Source organism: Pistacia vera, unplaced genomic scaffold, assembly GCF_008641045.1.
Source record: "Pistacia vera cultivar Batoury unplaced genomic scaffold, PisVer_v2 Contig840, whole genome shotgun sequence".
Taxonomy (NCBI): Eukaryota; Viridiplantae; Streptophyta; class Magnoliopsida; order Sapindales; family Anacardiaceae; genus Pistacia; species Pistacia vera.
The window spans coordinates 998,355-1,014,569 of NW_022196713.1; the positions used below are offsets into that span (position 1 = coordinate 998,355).

The following is a 16,215-nucleotide window of genomic DNA, read 5'->3' on the forward strand; positions in this document are numbered from 1 at the left end:
CAGCAATAAAACATTCACCGAATCAAATGCACCCTCAGTTTAATTGTTTGAATTCAAAATTGCTTCAGTTTTTATCAATGTACGTCTTTATTGTTCTTTGAAACGCATGCTGGTTGCACTTCTGGGTATCTCCACAATTCACCAGCAGGGGGTATTTGATAAAGATATACTTTTTCTTTCTAGCTTCTACAACAGCATCATACACAAAGAATTGCAGAAGGCGCAGCCATGTAATTAGTGTACTCTAATTACAGATATTCTTGGATTTTTTTTTCGACGATCTTCGGTGCTGCCTCTATTTTTGCAAGAATCATAATAATTAGTAGAGACAACTGCCTGTAAATAACTATGGAATTGTGGATTCTTGATAGAAATATACTAAATTTGTGAAGATTTTCCTGCCTTCAAACTTTTTACTATATGAATGTGTCATAATACTAGCGGGTTTCATTGTCTTCTGGGGCTTATTTCATTTAGTTCTCAAATGGTCTCTATAAAATGTCCAAACACTCATGATTTCCTAAGTTTAATCTGTTGTTCCATTGATTATGTAATTTTCATTATAAATTAATCATGCCTTAAATTAGCATTAATAATCATATTACTGTTTGTAATTTATAATATAAAGTATCGTATTGATATCAGTGATTGTGGAATTCCGTTGGTAAATAAAATTAAGCCGGTTAATTTTGATAAGCTGAAGCAACAACTGGCAGTGAAGTAACCCGCCACGCCTCTATTTCGTTAGTTCCCGCTTATTTCGTTCTCTTCACATCTCAATTCTCTCTGATATAAAGGAACCAAATCCTTCACCGTAAAACCTGAACACTCATTTCATTAAATCTTAATACAAGCATGGATTCTGTATTCGAATTGACTACTAAGATGAAACAGAACTTTTCTGTCCATTCAAAAATGCCCCCTAAACAACCCTTTGTCATTGGTAACACTTTGTTTTTTCTTTTTGTTTTGTATTTTCTTTGATTTATCTGGTTTTAATATCAGAAACTGTTTACCGTTCTTTTGCCTTTCTCAGGTGTTGCTGGTGGAACGGCATCTGGGAAAACAACCGTTTGCAATATGATTATATCCCAGCTCCACGATCAACGTGTTGTTCTTGTAAATCAAGTAATTCGAAGTACCATAACCTTTTAATTTTTTTCAAGTCCTCAATCAATTGGATTATAAAATTATAGATGATTTCTGAAGAGATCGCAATATACTTTTGCACTGAATGCTTTTAATATATGCAATCTTTGCAGGATTCGTTTTATCATTCTCTCAAAGATGAGCAATTGCGAAATGTTCATGAGTACAACTTTGACCATCCGGGTACGTATTTGATTTGAGAATTTCACAAAAGGCGAAAGTTTGATTTTGTATTTGGTCCATTTATAATCTATAATTCTTGCTGAGGGTAGTTTCACATTTTTATTGCTTTCCAGATGCCTTCAATACAGAGCTTTTGCTTTCTTGCATGGAGAGATTGAAACAGGGGCACGCAGTTAGCATCCCCCATTATGATTTCAAGACTCACAAAAGCACTGAAGGGGCTCGCCAGGTATTAGATTACTCCATTTTCAGCGTTAATATCCTTGAAGCATTAGATGAAAATCATATAGTAAAACCTGTTTTCATATCTGCATTATTTCCCTCTTGCAATGATGACCAATTGTTTCAGTTGAAAACGGTTGTCGCTTGTTTGTTCTATGATAGATTAAACCCTCAGATGTGTTCATTTTGGAAGGAATACTAGTACTTCATGATTGTCGTGTTCGTGAACTCATGAACATGAAGATCTTTGTTGACACAGGTTTGTTTCTCTGGATTTTTCATTTGTTTCGTTTATTTTAGTTCTATGAGTCAAGCAATTGTAGTGAGGAAGAATCAATGCCACTTTTTCTGTTGGAATGCTGTTCGGATTAATTTTGGGGAAATAACTTGACATGAAAATTGCTTTACATTTCAAGAGAGGATTAACTGAGTATAGCATTTCTTGGTGAATCATTCAAAATAACCCTCAAAAAATGCTCAACAAATTAGATCTTCCAATCTTGCAACTTTGTGATAGATAATATAAAATTTTGAACATTAATACATACTGCCTCCTCCTATTTTTCCAATCTTGTTTCATTTCAAAACTTTAGGGCTTACAATTTTCTTTTCTCCTTCAAAGTATGATATCATAATGATTTCACCAGTGCAGATTCCGATATGCGTCTAGCGCGAAGAATCCAACGTGACACTGTCGAAAGAGGAAGAGATATCCAAAATGTGCTTGATCAAGTTAGTGCACTCGCATCTTTAACCAGAAGTGAAAATGCTTATAGTATACAATTTTTAAATAAATTACATGACATATATTCAGATGATCAAAATTTAATTTCTATTGCAGCATAAATGCTGAAATCTATATATATTACAGATATCTCAATAATCTATTCTCCAAAATCTGCAGTATGCTAGATTTGTAAAGCCTAGTTTTGAAGAATTTATATTGCCATCGAAAAAGCATGCAGACATTATCATCCCTAGAGGGGGAGACAACGATGTGGCAATTGACTTGATAGTTCAACATATTCTTACAAAGCTTGGCCAGCATGACTTATGCAAAATATATTCAAATGTTTTTGTTATTTTCTCAACATTTCAGGTATTTCTATTTAACTTCATTTCTAGGTTTCGATTTTAACTCTTCAAATGTTCATTTACAATGGCTTTGAATTTGCCATGATATATGTATCTGCAATTCTATGTTCTTGCTCTAAAGGAATTAAAAAAAGCTTAATGGTGTTTCTGAATTCGGTCCAGCTTCGGGGAATGCACACCCTTATACGAGATGCTAAAACGAAAAAGCATGATTTTGTTTTCTACGCGGATCGACTTATTCGCTTGGTAAACAGCTTCATATTCATAAAAAATCATATAGATTTAGAGCTGAGTTATTGGCAGGATGTGAAATAATGTTGTTTTGAATCAATGTTTTAGGTTGTCGAGCATGGTCTGGGACACCTTCCTTTCACTGAGAAACAAGTCATTACTCCAACAGGTACCTGCTGTTTGCTTCACTGTATTAATTTATGAAGGCATTGATCATTAATCACCAGACTAGTTTCTTAATTCATGCCATATGCATACTTTTCCTCTGCAATGTGCAGAATACTTCTCCATTAACCTCCAAAATTAGCATTTCGGTTTAATTTGTCTACAATAGGCACTCATCTCTGCTTTTTATCTTATCACAGGATCTGTATACACTGGAGTTGTTTTCTGTAAGAGGTTATGTGGGGTCTCGATCATTAGAAGGTACATATTTCTTCGCTCATTATTGTACATGAATTTTTCTGGGTTGGTTCTGAAAACATGATTCATAATATCCATAGCATTGGAAGATTAAAGATAGGCAAAACATTTAATGTATAGTGATTACTCTAATTTCTGATATCAGTGGGGAAAGCATGGAGAACGCATTAAGGGCATGTTGTAAGGGAATCAAAATTGGTAAAATCCTCATCCATGGAGAGGGTATCAATGGCCGGCAGGTTCGTGGAACCGACTGTGTCTCTTTTCTCTCTTAGTCACTGTCTTCAAAGAATTTCTCATTTAGCTACAACATTCACCTCATTTGGCTAACTATATTGCAGCAGTTAATCTATCAAAAGCTTCCCACAGACATCTCAAGCCGCCATGTGCTATTGCTTGACCCCATTCTGGCTTCAGGAAACTCTGCTGTCAAAGCCATATCTCTACTTCTGAGTAAGGGCGTTCCAGAATCTAACATCATCTTTCTCAACCTTATAGCTGTAAGTTACTGATGTTTTTTGGTATCCATTTTCAAGGCTTGGTTCCAGTTCTGTTTTAAATCTACAACTGGGATATCATATAATTCTGCAGGCACCTCAAGGAATTCATGCCGTCTGTAAGAAATTTCCGAAACTAAAAATTGTGACATCAGAGATTGATGCATCACTGGATGAACATGATCGAGTGCTCCCAGGCATGGGGGAGTTTGGCGACCGATACTTTGGTACAGAGTACAACTACAATACCACTCTCAAGTCTCAGTCTAGCTCACAATCTATAAGCTTCGGAACACCAAAATGACTGAATCATTAACGTTATTACAGTATTTCATCTTGTTGAGAGCAATCCCAGTTTAGATTATTTACTTAAGACAGAGGATGAAATTTTGTTAAATCAATCAAATGTTCTCTTGATCCAAAGAATAACAGAATTTCTTCAACATTCTGAAAATGAGACAACGGTCTTGGAGATTTTGTTGATTTTAGTTCACATAATCATGAATATAAAGCAAATGCTACTGCTTTCAGTAAACAAATATGTAGGGTTCCTTAACCTCAATTCACCTTTTTTTGTTTAAACTTAAATGGGTGAGAATTGAGATAATATAACTTAAATTTTTAATACTAGTTTAATAACTATCTATTGCATTTAATTGCAAAAGTGGATGGTTCACCAGTTGTGTCAAAAAAAATTAATAAACTGCAAACACAAAATTGGGGACTAAAGACTTATCAGTACAAAACATGAACAAAACTTTATTCTCTCATAAATAATCAGAAAAACTGATCTATTACTATGGAAACAATTTGGGTTGGACTCGCTATCTATATAGTCCTAAATTTCCCATCATTTTTGGGACTAGAATCAACCTGGAATCAAAATTTGCCATAGAGAACTTGAAGAAAAATTCAAGATTTGTCCTTCCTACTCTTCTTCTTCCTTGAGGCAAAGCTGCTTGGTCCAATTTCTATGGACATTCGCTTTGTTCTGCAAAGCAAAACAAGATTTAAAAGTAGTCCATCATCAGCAAAATACTACATGAATGTGAAGAATAAAGTAAAGTGTCGAAAGATTTAAGGATAAAGAACAATTCATTATGAGGTAACATACCGAGCAGAAAGCTCTTCTGATTCCCTCGTACCATCTTCAACTACGCCATCTGATTAAAAAACATACAGTCAACTGACCAAACTGAGAGTGATGAATAAACAAAATAAACCAGCTGCTAATTTCCAGAACTACATCAGTCTCTTCTGACAATACTGAAAATGTCAATATACAGCCAGCTAAAAAGAAAATCAAATGACACTCGTGCAAGGTTGTTCCTAGAAAACTAATATCAAACAGAATTTGCTTCAAAACAGTGCAAATAAAGCTAGTAAACCAACTTAATGCTAGCTGGTCCATCATTACATGCTTAAAGGGTTAACTAAATGTAAAAGGTTGTGAATAAGATTATGTGACAAACGTTCTCAAAAGCTCTACCAGTTCGTTATGATCATATCCTTTTGGTTTTTCTGTAATACGCAGCAGATGGAAGACGCAAGGAACAAGGTTTATTCAAACTGGATAATCAACTTCTGCAGCCAAGTTTTTTTAACCTACAATGTTTTTAACCTACAATCGAATTCATAATTAATCTTCAAGTTTAAAATTTCCAAACATGTCATAGCCATAATCTATTAATCTCTACCACTAAATTTTATTTCCAATTATAGGTCATTATACTTCCCAAGTCGTATATATTCATCATTATGGATTTCTATTAGTTCTATACTCTGTTCTTACTCAAGCCAATTATTTAAATAAAAAAGTAGAATACAATAGCAAAAAATATTTCTGCCCAGCACAGAGCCTAAACAAACCTGTTTCATTTTCTTCATCACTTTCCTCCCCTGACTCGGAACCTGAACCCCATCGATCTCCACCATCATCATGGTCCCAGCGTTCTCCAACCGGAGGCATCCAAAAGTCAGCTTCTTCCAAATCACTCTCCTTATCTGGAGACTCCCTTACTTCAGAGATAATTTCTTCAATCTCTTTTCCCTTCTTCTTTTTCTTATTCTTCCTATTTACACTATTGGTGCTTGTCTTTGCTTCTTCTTCTACTGTTGTTCCATTTGATTCAAGTTTTTCGGTTTCCTTTTGCTCTGTTCACAGTCATTTACTTTTTAACATTCTATCCAAATTTGATCATCCTTTAAATGTAGAAACATATAGATTGAGAGAGACTACAAGATTTCATATTAGACAGCAACATAAAGATATTTTAGAAGCAGCAGAGAAATAAAAACCAACACTAACCTAGCTTGTTGAGAAACCGTTTCCCATTAATGTGCTTCCAGATGTGTTCTTCAGTCTTGTTAACCGTATCACCAGTTAGCTTACATATCAACTTTGCACTAATAAACAAAAAATTCAAACAATGCCAATATAAATTACATGGAACAAAGCATCATCCAGCTTTTATATTTTGAGCTTGACTGCAAACTATCGAACGTTTACTACCTCCAACAACAAAAACTTCCATCAACTCAATCAGATAAAAAAATAAAATATAATAAAAAACTTTTATTTTAATAATCAGGAATTTATCAAACAAAAAGCTCAAATTTTTAATTAATTTTTCAACTGGGTATTAAAAAAACAGAACCAAACTACACAACCTAGCTTCACAGACATAAACTCTTACACTCAAAAAAACTTAAAGCAACAAAGATGAAACCCCTAAACCCTAATTAAAGGTCAATAAACAAATTAAAAAAACAAAAAAAAACACTTGGATTACCGGGAGAGAGGGTCTTGCTTGAACATGTTAAGAGGGGGCTTATTGTGAGACAAGGCGAAGTCGATGAGACCTAAACGCACCGTTTGGACTGAGATAGGAATCCTTGTCCTTGAGTAGCATCTCGTGACCCGTCTCCACACACTTGAGCCTGCCGTTTTTCGAGCTCTGTAAAACTCGGTGGACCCAACAGGTTCTTCCCTTCCTTTCCTCGCTTCTCTTCCGTGCCGAAGCCATTGCTGCTCCTGCTCCTCTCCTGCTCCTGCTTCGCCTCCATACTAGTGACCACCGCTTAGTATTAGTATCTGAGTATGGTAAACAGATTTTCGGAGGAGCTTAAACGACCCGTTCATACTACTTGCATGTAAACGATTTATTAGCCAGTAATGATTTATTGGGCCTATCAGAGGTGCTAATGGGCCTAAGAGAGCCAGGCCCAGTGGTAGAAGGGCAATTTCGTACACTTTCTTAACAAAAATAAATAAATAAAAAGAAGAGAGGATGAGGTCAATAATAAGATACTGGAACGTGGAGATTTATCTTCCGCAGATTGAGGTGCTACAGACAACTGTGGCTCCACTTAAAAGAAAAATCTTTCACTTCCATCATCCCACTTCACTTTGAAGACACCTCATTAGTCATTACAGCCACAGATCATGACAAACGGTGTCCACCTATCCTCCCATCCAGGGACAAGAAACCACTGCATTTATTCTCTGCCTCGTCCATTCTTGGACTATCCTAGTCACCTGTCTGCCGAACTCCATTTTGACTACACCCAATATTTTTTCACCTATGTTTAAACTAAACTTGTTGACTTATTCACATTTGATAGCAGGATTCGTTGTCGGTCCATGTATCTTCGGTACCGCTAATGGGGTTTCCCAGTAATTATTCATTATCATTTAATAATTTTACTGTCTTTCCATGAGTAGTTTCTATAGCAATTACTATAGGTTAATCTCTCGAGGCCAAACCAGTGTGAAACGATGGATTTGGCTCACATAATAAAACAACATATTAACTTTTATCCTAACAGTGTAGTGTGAGTGGAATGAAGTGGAAGTATATATACATTATAAGTACCGAGGATGGTCTGCAACTGTACTAGACTGAAAATGGAGTGTTTGAGAGCGTTGTTTGGTGGGTTTCTTCTCTTATGGGGCTTGACAGTGAGTGCTGATACTTTACTACCTTGTGAATTCCCCGCAATTTACAACTTTGGCGACTCTAATTCAGATACTGGAGGCATATCAGCTGCGTTTGAGCCTATTCGAGCTCCTTATGGAGAAGGTTTCTTCCACAAGCCAGCTGGTAGAGATTCTGATGGCCGTCTCATCATAGACTTTATAGGTAACTGATGTTTTTTAAGATCTTTGGTTCAGTGTTATATGTGTGTGTTGTTTATGGCAAATAGAGAGATATTTTAATTGAAACCCATTTCATTTATGCAGCTGAGCGTCTGAAATTGCCCTACTTGAGTGCATATTTGAATTCACTAGGAGCAGATTTTCTACATGGTGCCAACTTTGCCACTGGAGGATCAACCATTAGACGGCAGAATGAGACCATTTTTCAGTATGGAATTAGCCCTTTTTCTCTTGATATGCAGATTGTGCAATTTAACCAGTTCAAAGTGCGCACCAAAGATCTTTACGATGAAGGTTCATTTCTGAATTATTCATTATGTGAAATAATGCCCATTAGGATTCTTTTCATTGCTTGACTTGATAACTCATGTTTGTGAATTGTGAATGTGATGCTCAGCCAAGTCAGACTCGGATAGAAACAAACTTCCAAGACCTGAGGATTTTGCAAAGGCTCTTTACACATTTGATATTGGACAAAATGATCTTTCTGTTGGTTTTCGAACGATGAATTCCAATCAACTTCTAGCAGCAATGCCAGACATCGTTTCCGGGTTAGCTTCAGCTGTAACAGTAAGTTGCAATATTTTGTAACAATTGCATAGGATTAACAAATTTGTGACTTGATTTAAGTTGTTTCCTGCATGGAACGATTGTAATGAGCTATAAAATATTCGCTTTCAGAATATCTATCAACGAGGAGGGAGGACATTTTGGATTCACAACACAGGACCTATTGGCTGCTTGCCTGTGAATCTATTCTATGTTAAATCCCCACCACCAGGCTTTCTTGATCAGTATGGCTGTGTCAAGACTCAAAATCAGATGGCTGTCGAGTTTAACAAGCAGCTTAAAGACAAAGTGGTAAAGCTAAGGGCAGAGCTCCCTGATGCTGCAATAACATATGTAGATGTCTATGCTGCAAAGTATGACTTGATCAGCAATGCCAAAGATTTAGGTAACTATTTTCATTTTAATATATTATGATGATCACTGTCGCATTTCGGTCAAAATCACGGGCTTGTTGGTTGTATTGCTTAGCGGATTCACATTCTGTAATATTTGATTACTATCTTTTGTAGAAGTAATAAATTCATTGCAACTAAAACACTAACAAAATGCAATAGATGATTGACTATCATCCTTTAGGTTTAGTATGTCAGAACTGCTCGCTCTTATGCTAAATAATGGCATTCATGTTTTTACAGATACAATGCATTGATTGCAACTATCAAAACTGATATTCTTGTGTGGTTTTATTATGCAGGATATGCTGATCCATTGAAGGTCTGCTGTGGGTACCATGAGAACTACGACCATGTGTGGTGTGGAAACAGCGCAAACATCAACAACACCCAAGTGTATGGAGCCTCTTGTAAAGATCCTTCAAAGTTCATCAGCTGGGATGGTGTACACTATACTCAGGCAGCAAGTCAATGGGTTGCTAATCATACTCATTACGGCATGTTGACAGATCCTCCAGTTCCGCTCATCCAATCATGTCATAGGCGGTGAGAACCAGCGATCACAATCATACTTGTTATTCAGGGAACTGAAAAAAATCGAGGCAAAAAATTCTAGAATTAGTAGTACAAGAGATCACCTAACTGGTTCATCTCTGGAAATATGTGGAAGTTTTAGTTTCTATGCAATCAATTTTAAGGTTGATAATTGTATGACCTTGAGAATTTCAGCCTCCCTTAGAATAAAGCAGAGAACCCTTGGCACATTTTTCTGTTTTCCTATTATGAGCTGACACTGACACTACTTAATTCAGTTTTATAATGGTTCCGCAGTATGGCATAAAGTTGATACCTTTCTAGTTTCTACCTCTTAATAGCATAAATGTTAGAATTTATACATAACAAATACTAAACAAAGTCCAGAACAAGCTGAAAAGGCTCACTGTAAAGTTTATCAGATGCCATACTACAACAGACTCAAATTAATGGACCCATTTGCAGCTTGGCTTAGCAATTAAACTCCAAGGCAGCATGAAATGCAACCGCCAGTGCTTTGATATGATGAAAAAGTTCTTTTCCGTGGCGAATAAGCACAATAAAACAGAAAATAACATTAAAGATCCGAATTACAAATCCTCCTATTACATTACTGAACAAAAATTAAACGTGTGTTAAGGTTCTAGTTTATTGAACTACACACCAACTATAAATTTATACACAATTATAGACAATGATAAATCAGTGGCGATCTTCTGGCCAAGCAACCACCCTGTGGAAGGGAACTGTCCTCTGTGGCAAGGCTCCATCTTCCTCGTCATCATCAAATTCCAGCAAATAACTGCCAAATCATTACATGATCAGGTACATGACACCATGAACAAAATTATAGAAACATAAACCAAAACCCAAAATGGTTCTATCTACAGATGATCTAGTGGATCCCAAAGGCGTTTTCATTCTGGTAGTGAATTTACAATCAGCCTGTTAGCTGTGAAGTAATGCAACCTATTTTTAATGATTTCCCTTTGAAAACACTCGGGTTGGCGAGGAAATATGTAATATGTACATTATATGTTTTGCTTATAACCTTTGACCAAAAAGAAGAAACAAAAAAGGAAAAAGATGACAGAAATCAATAAATTATTTTGTTTTCATCTATTATCAGAACACTGTACTTCCCCAGATCTGCAAAATAAAGAATGATGTGCAAGGAGGATATCACTTACTCATCACTCTTTCTCTGCGTATATACAAAATGGTTGATGGCACCCCACAGCGAATCACAGTACAATAGTAGTCAGTTCCAGCTCAAAAACAACAAATATTCATAAAATTGTAATATAAATATAGTAGAACGACATCTGGATGCAAAGTACAATGATATGATTCAAGTTTCCGCATATCAAAGGGGATGGACTGAATGGTCACCTTCCGTGGTGTATTAACAACAGTTGCCTTATAGAGTGCAGTTGTTCCTGGATAAACAGCTAAAACATGTCTTCCTGGTGCAAATTCTGGAACGCTAGAAGGATCATTTCTCTTTGGGAAAGGAATAATGCATGACATAGGCAGCTTGTACTTTCTGAAAATAGCAATGACATAAATGAATGTCATTTAACTTGAACAATTTCCTATACTCGTGAAGAACCATGCATTGACTTCTAAATTATTAGTTGGGACAAGTTGAACTTGACTTTTCCAGCCAATTAGCAGCGATAATCATATATGTTCTTACCACAGGCTTTACAAAATATAAGCAGGTTCATCATTCATGAATAAAATTTAAAACATGTAAGCCAACATCCAATATATCAAGAACATTAAAGCATAAGAGAATGATGCAAGGTTGAGTAGGACATTGCATTCATAAGGCATGTATCACAACATGGGTAAAGAGTTACAATGTACTTTATCACACTAAAACAGAAAAAGGTACAAAAGTTCCAATGTTTAAGCAAGAAACAAGGCAACAATGCAAAAAGATACCTTTGAACACCACCCTCTTCATCATCACCTGGCTCCTCATCCAGTACTTCAAATCTGCACACATAACGAGCATGTTAGTGCTGTAATCCAGGGCAAGCTAAGACATTTAAGTATGGTCTGTTATGCATAAAATGAAACTTACTCTCTTGTATCTCTATCAAAATGCATTACTTTTACAACAAACCACTCGTCCTTGTCACCATCTGTAACCCTGGCTGCTACCTGAGCAAACACAAGAAAGATCTCTTCAACTTGGAAGAATGGGATGGAATTGAACTTTTATCATTAAGGAACAATTCCAAAAACAGTTTGCCAGATGTGATAAGTAGTTTCATTTTCAATTCGGAACAGATCATGAATGATTGACTGCCATAGAGCTACACAGTTACCTGTTCATTCTTTAGACTAGCACAAGCTTCAAGTTGACTTCTCACATGACTGGGCCTTGAGATATCTGAATCATTTTTCATTCGTTTCCTTTTCTGATCATTACCTTCTGAAGCTTATATAGTGTTAGTTCTAAGAATAAAAGTTAGTAAAGTTTCATAAATATACATCCCATAACTCATTGGAATCTAAAACAATTTGAAATTTTTGAGTTTCACAAATAACATTCCGTATCTCATTGGAATCTAAAAGAAATTTTACATTTTTACTGCAAATTAACAATTAAATGTTGCCATGTCCAGGTTTACAAACTTTATATTTTTCATTAAGTAGTGTAAAGCTCCACCATCTTATATTGCAACCCATAAACAATTAGAACCATGCACAGCAAAGCAGTACACATCCCATTGAAGCAGCTATATTTAACAGCACAAAATCTTAGGTTGCAACAAAATAAAACATACTGGCAATTAATATCATTCCTGCTTCAATAGATGACTTAACACACTGAGTTATGATGACATAACAAGCATTAATTTCAATTCTGCTGGGACAAGAATCAAATTTGGTTTTGGTAGAACGGGGGGAAGAGAGAGAGATAGGCCATATGTCCATACCATGAAGCACATGTAAAGTCTAATTCCTTCATTCAAGTAAAAAGAGCTTCATGTTATACACAGTCATCACAATTCACAAAGGTAATTAGAGATCGTCACTGCCAAGCAAGATTGAAACTCATACACAATATTGGCATATCCATCTGCCAAGTTACATACTCTTGATATATATTTTCAGAAGAAACAGAAAGGAATCATAAATTAAAAGGATATAATGACTTCTGCATCACATATATTTTTCAGCTATATATTTCAGACAAAAATTTACATATAAGAACTTATTAAAAGGATTTTACAAACACAAATCTTGCACATGAACATATCACATTACAGCTAAGTTATAATACATACCTATTCTTCTTCGTTGTTGTCCTGGAGGTCCAGGTGGCAAAAAAGCATCGAGTTGATTAAGCAACATGTTGGAAACACTGAAAGTACAGAAACAATGGGTTAGAATAGGATAATCAAGTAGAAGATCAACCCAAAGGGTAGACTACTAAACATATTTTGACATAAGTGACCACATTCCTCAATATTTACTTTTTATTATTTAATCAACAGTAAAAATAAGAAAAGAGAAAGAAACAGGATAAGAACAGCAAACAATAATCAACTTCATGAAGGATATCAAAAGCCATACGCTACTTCGTTTTCTGAAAGGTCTTTTGCCTGAATATATAAACCTTTAAGCTTCGCTAAAGAATTATCACCAGGCTTCTCAACCAACTCAGGAGCTGCATTGACATGAAAGAAAAGTTAAGACATAATACAAACCAACTGCAACTGTTAGCATGTGCATATAAATAAACTCAGAAACCATCAAATATCATCTAGTTGCACCCAATTGTTTGAACTTTTAAGTAGGTTTGCCTTTTGGATATATGTAAATCAACTCAAGAAAGCAAAAACCATCCAAATATCATCTAAAGCATGGGTACAAGAGCTATTACATGAGGATCGGCAAGTTTAAGTAGTTCTTTAGGCATGTACGTATGTGTTAAGAAAAAGATTTTGAGCATTTAACATATGTTGACCCATCATTATAGATTCCTGTTAGCATATCCTATCAAGAATTTCTAAAAATTTGTCACATGTCGTTTTGCCAAAAGTATACTAATAAAAACACAATAATAATATCGCCAACGCAAGCATACGTTTCAAAAGCCACCAATACAATATTATTCAAAACATTTTTCTACTAAATGTGGTAAATTTAATTCCTGGTTTATGTCGACATATGTATTGGGGAGCTCCCATACTTTTATTAGATAAATTTCCATCTTTGGTAGAAGAAAAATTAAATGTACAAGACTAAGGATAATGATCACATATAGATAATGCTGACTGATTACAGAAAAAATAATAGGCATAACTGTGGAAAACCAGAATATAATGGGCAATAATGTATGGTGCATAAAAACTGTTTTATGAGCAAATTAATGACTTTAAATAGGGTATTGTCGCCATCTACAATGCAATGAGCATCAAAAAATTAGGCACAAAACCATTCATTTATTTTTCCGTAGACTTCCAATCAACTGATCACTTCTGTACAAAATTATGATAAGAAGCATAAATCCCTTGTTTGTACTTAATTTCAAGTTTATCCCTGCTTGAAAACCTAAATGCGCAAATTTATGTTTAAGCATATCAAAATCAGATATCACTTGGCAACCTCTATCTATTAGTATCTCTAGTACCTAAGCTAAAGTAAGCTCTGCATTGATATGCAAAATTGTCCTTCGAACATTTAATGTACCTAAGACACACAGACTTGTAGCCACATAATCAATCACCAGGAAGTATCCACATACAAGATCCCAGCTTCGAAGTCTTTTGTCTTTTATGATCAATAACTTATATCTCCAAACTCCACATCTTCTAATCTCTACTAGAGTACCCTATCTTCACCTCTCTTGTACATTTAGAACCAGCTAGTAACTTACTCAGCCTAAATAAATATCTTCAAAATATCCATAACCGGATAACAAAGTCACTTAGCACGCTTCAAATTTCAATTTATTCTAACCAAAATCTACAAAACGAGCTCAAACACAAAAATAATTTTCAACACTAATATTACTAATTTAAAAAACAAACATGCCCTCAAATTTCAACCTAATTATCATCAAACACCAACATTACTAATCTCTCACAAACTCTTTAATTAATAACACAAATAATACATAAAAAACAAAATTAAAAACAAAATAGGATATACTTAATAGACTTACTAGCTTGAAGCTTCTTGTGCATTTTGTTGATTTCAATGAGAACCTCCTCTTGTTCCTTCCTCAACCGATCGAGCTCCTTGGACCTGTCCAAGATATCCACAACGTCCGGCGACGACATCGTTGTCGCTACAAGAAAANCTAAATAAATATCTTCAAAATATCCATAACCGGATAACAAAGTCACTTAGCACACTTCAAATTTCAATTTATTCTAACCAAAATCTACAAAACGAGCTCAAACACAAAAATAATTTTCAACACTAATATTACTAATTTAAAAAACAAACATGCCCTCAAATTTCAACCTAATTATCATCAAACACCAACATTACTAATCTCTCACAAACTCTTTAATTAATAACACAAATAATACATAAAAAACAAAATTAAAAACAAAATAGGATATACTTAATAGACTTACTAGCTTGAAGCTTCTTGTGCATTTTGTTGATTTCAATGAGAACCTCCTCTTGTTCCTTCCTCAACCGATCGAGCTCCTTGGACCTGTCCAAGATATCCACAACGTCCGGCGACGACATCGTTGTCGCTACAAGAAAATTACGTCGTTTTTAAGTTCTCTAAACTTTAATCTAAGCTCGATTGCAGTTCGATCATATCCTAATTCCTACATTCAGTAGAATTGAAATTTTATTTCATTTGACCCAAAAAAAAAAAAATGTTATTTATATATTTTCTTTTGTTTTGATTTCAGGTGACCGACCGATAGAATTTTAAAAAAAAAAAAAAAAGGAAAGAAAAAAAGGATTTTTTCGTAAAAGTCCTGAAAATTGGAGATGTGATTGAAGTGATGCCGTTTATGGTAAATAGATAAGAATAAGTTTTGATTGGATGATGAGAAAGGTTGTGTTTGTTGATCCCGGTTCAGTAGCCACGTGGAATATAGTTAAGCACTGATTGGTTAATAACTGTCCCCACACCTACACGTGTGGTAAATGAAGCATCTCGTATTCTTGTTGGATGTTGGGGGCCCGACTTGTAATCTGGACTTTGGGCCCAATAAGATCCACATAGAAATTGATTTCATGTCTAAATGTAATTGGTCATTAAGTGGATGATAGAATAATTTGTTTCCGATATTAGGAAATTCGGTGGTGTTTGGTTTGTGGAATAAGATTGGATTGGAATGGAATTAGGAATTTCAAGGGGATAATAAAACCAACACATATTTATCCGATATGAAATTGTAACTGTCAGCAAAAAGGTCTCCTTCCACTTGAATATGATAGGAGGCCTTAATCTTTGTTAATAACTGTGCTCAATCACACTTCACTTTCATTAACCGGAGAGAAAATTGGAAATTAGTTTTATATTTATTTTTAATTAATTAATTATTAACAAATAATTACCATAAACATCTGGCTTTATCCAACAGAAAGAATATTTTTTATTTTGAGAAAATATTCACTTTGCATTATCATATGAGCTGCGGCTAAACATTCGATTCTTATACATATTATACACAAAAATATGGGAACGTGCAAGTTTGTGAAAACAAATTATTGGGTTAAGTTTTTTTTTTTTTTTTTTTTAATAACTATAATAAAAATTTAA

General features: G+C 34.9%; 3 protein-coding genes and 1 pseudogene across 10 annotated transcripts; 2 read left to right on the forward strand and 2 right to left on the reverse strand.

Annotated features, from left to right (window-relative positions):
* The first annotated feature begins 842 nt into the window (after nt 1–842).
* LOC116118294 (uridine kinase-like protein 5) lies at nt 843–4,259 on the forward strand. Of its 2 annotated transcripts, none has more exons than XM_031404271.1 (13): nt 843–943; nt 1,037–1,128; nt 1,263–1,332; nt 1,446–1,561; nt 1,717–1,813; nt 2,207–2,286; nt 2,459–2,653; nt 2,812–2,895; nt 2,989–3,049; nt 3,246–3,306; nt 3,449–3,542; nt 3,645–3,803; nt 3,895–4,259. In XM_031404271.1, the coding sequence occupies exons 1-13, from the start codon at nt 856–858 to the stop codon at nt 4,102–4,104; spliced, it is 1,407 nt and encodes a 468-aa protein (XP_031260131.1). In that variant the 5' UTR covers nt 843–855; the 3' UTR covers nt 4,105–4,259. The 2 variants fall into 2 exon arrangements, with proteins under 2 accessions (XP_031260131.1, XP_031260132.1); XM_031404272.1 differs by having other exon boundaries at nt 3,648–3,803.
* Nucleotides 4,260–4,517: 258 nt separating this feature from the next.
* LOC116118337 lies at nt 4,518–6,866 on the reverse strand (annotated as a pseudogene).
* Nucleotides 6,867–7,654: 788 nt separating this feature from the next.
* Nucleotides 7,655–9,667, forward strand: LOC116118295 (GDSL esterase/lipase At5g14450). The gene is made up of 5 exons (XM_031404273.1): nt 7,655–7,942; nt 8,044–8,253; nt 8,357–8,529; nt 8,641–8,914; nt 9,224–9,667. The coding sequence occupies exons 1-5, from the start codon at nt 7,681–7,683 to the stop codon at nt 9,469–9,471; spliced, it is 1,167 nt and encodes a 388-aa protein (XP_031260133.1). The 5' UTR covers nt 7,655–7,680; the 3' UTR covers nt 9,472–9,667.
* Nucleotides 9,668–10,008: 341 nt separating this feature from the next.
* Nucleotides 10,009–15,340, reverse strand: LOC116118296 (SAGA-associated factor 29 homolog A). 7 transcript variants are annotated; one of them, XM_031404279.1, is made up of 10 exons: nt 15,181–15,338; nt 14,644–14,759; nt 13,050–13,143; nt 12,761–12,837; nt 11,795–11,898; nt 11,548–11,627; nt 11,406–11,459; nt 10,848–11,001; nt 10,646–10,659; nt 10,009–10,257 (listed from the first exon to the last, which is right to left on the reverse strand). In XM_031404279.1, coding segments are annotated over exons 1-10 (795 nt in total). In that variant the 5' UTR covers nt 15,183–15,338; the 3' UTR covers nt 10,009–10,157. The 7 variants fall into 7 exon arrangements, with proteins under 7 accessions (XP_031260139.1, XP_031260137.1, XP_031260135.1 ...); XM_031404277.1 differs by having other exon boundaries at nt 11,795–11,901; nt 14,644–14,719; nt 15,141–15,337; XM_031404275.1 differs by having other exon boundaries at nt 11,795–11,901; nt 15,181–15,336.
* Between the last annotated feature and the right edge of the window lie 875 nt (nt 15,341–16,215).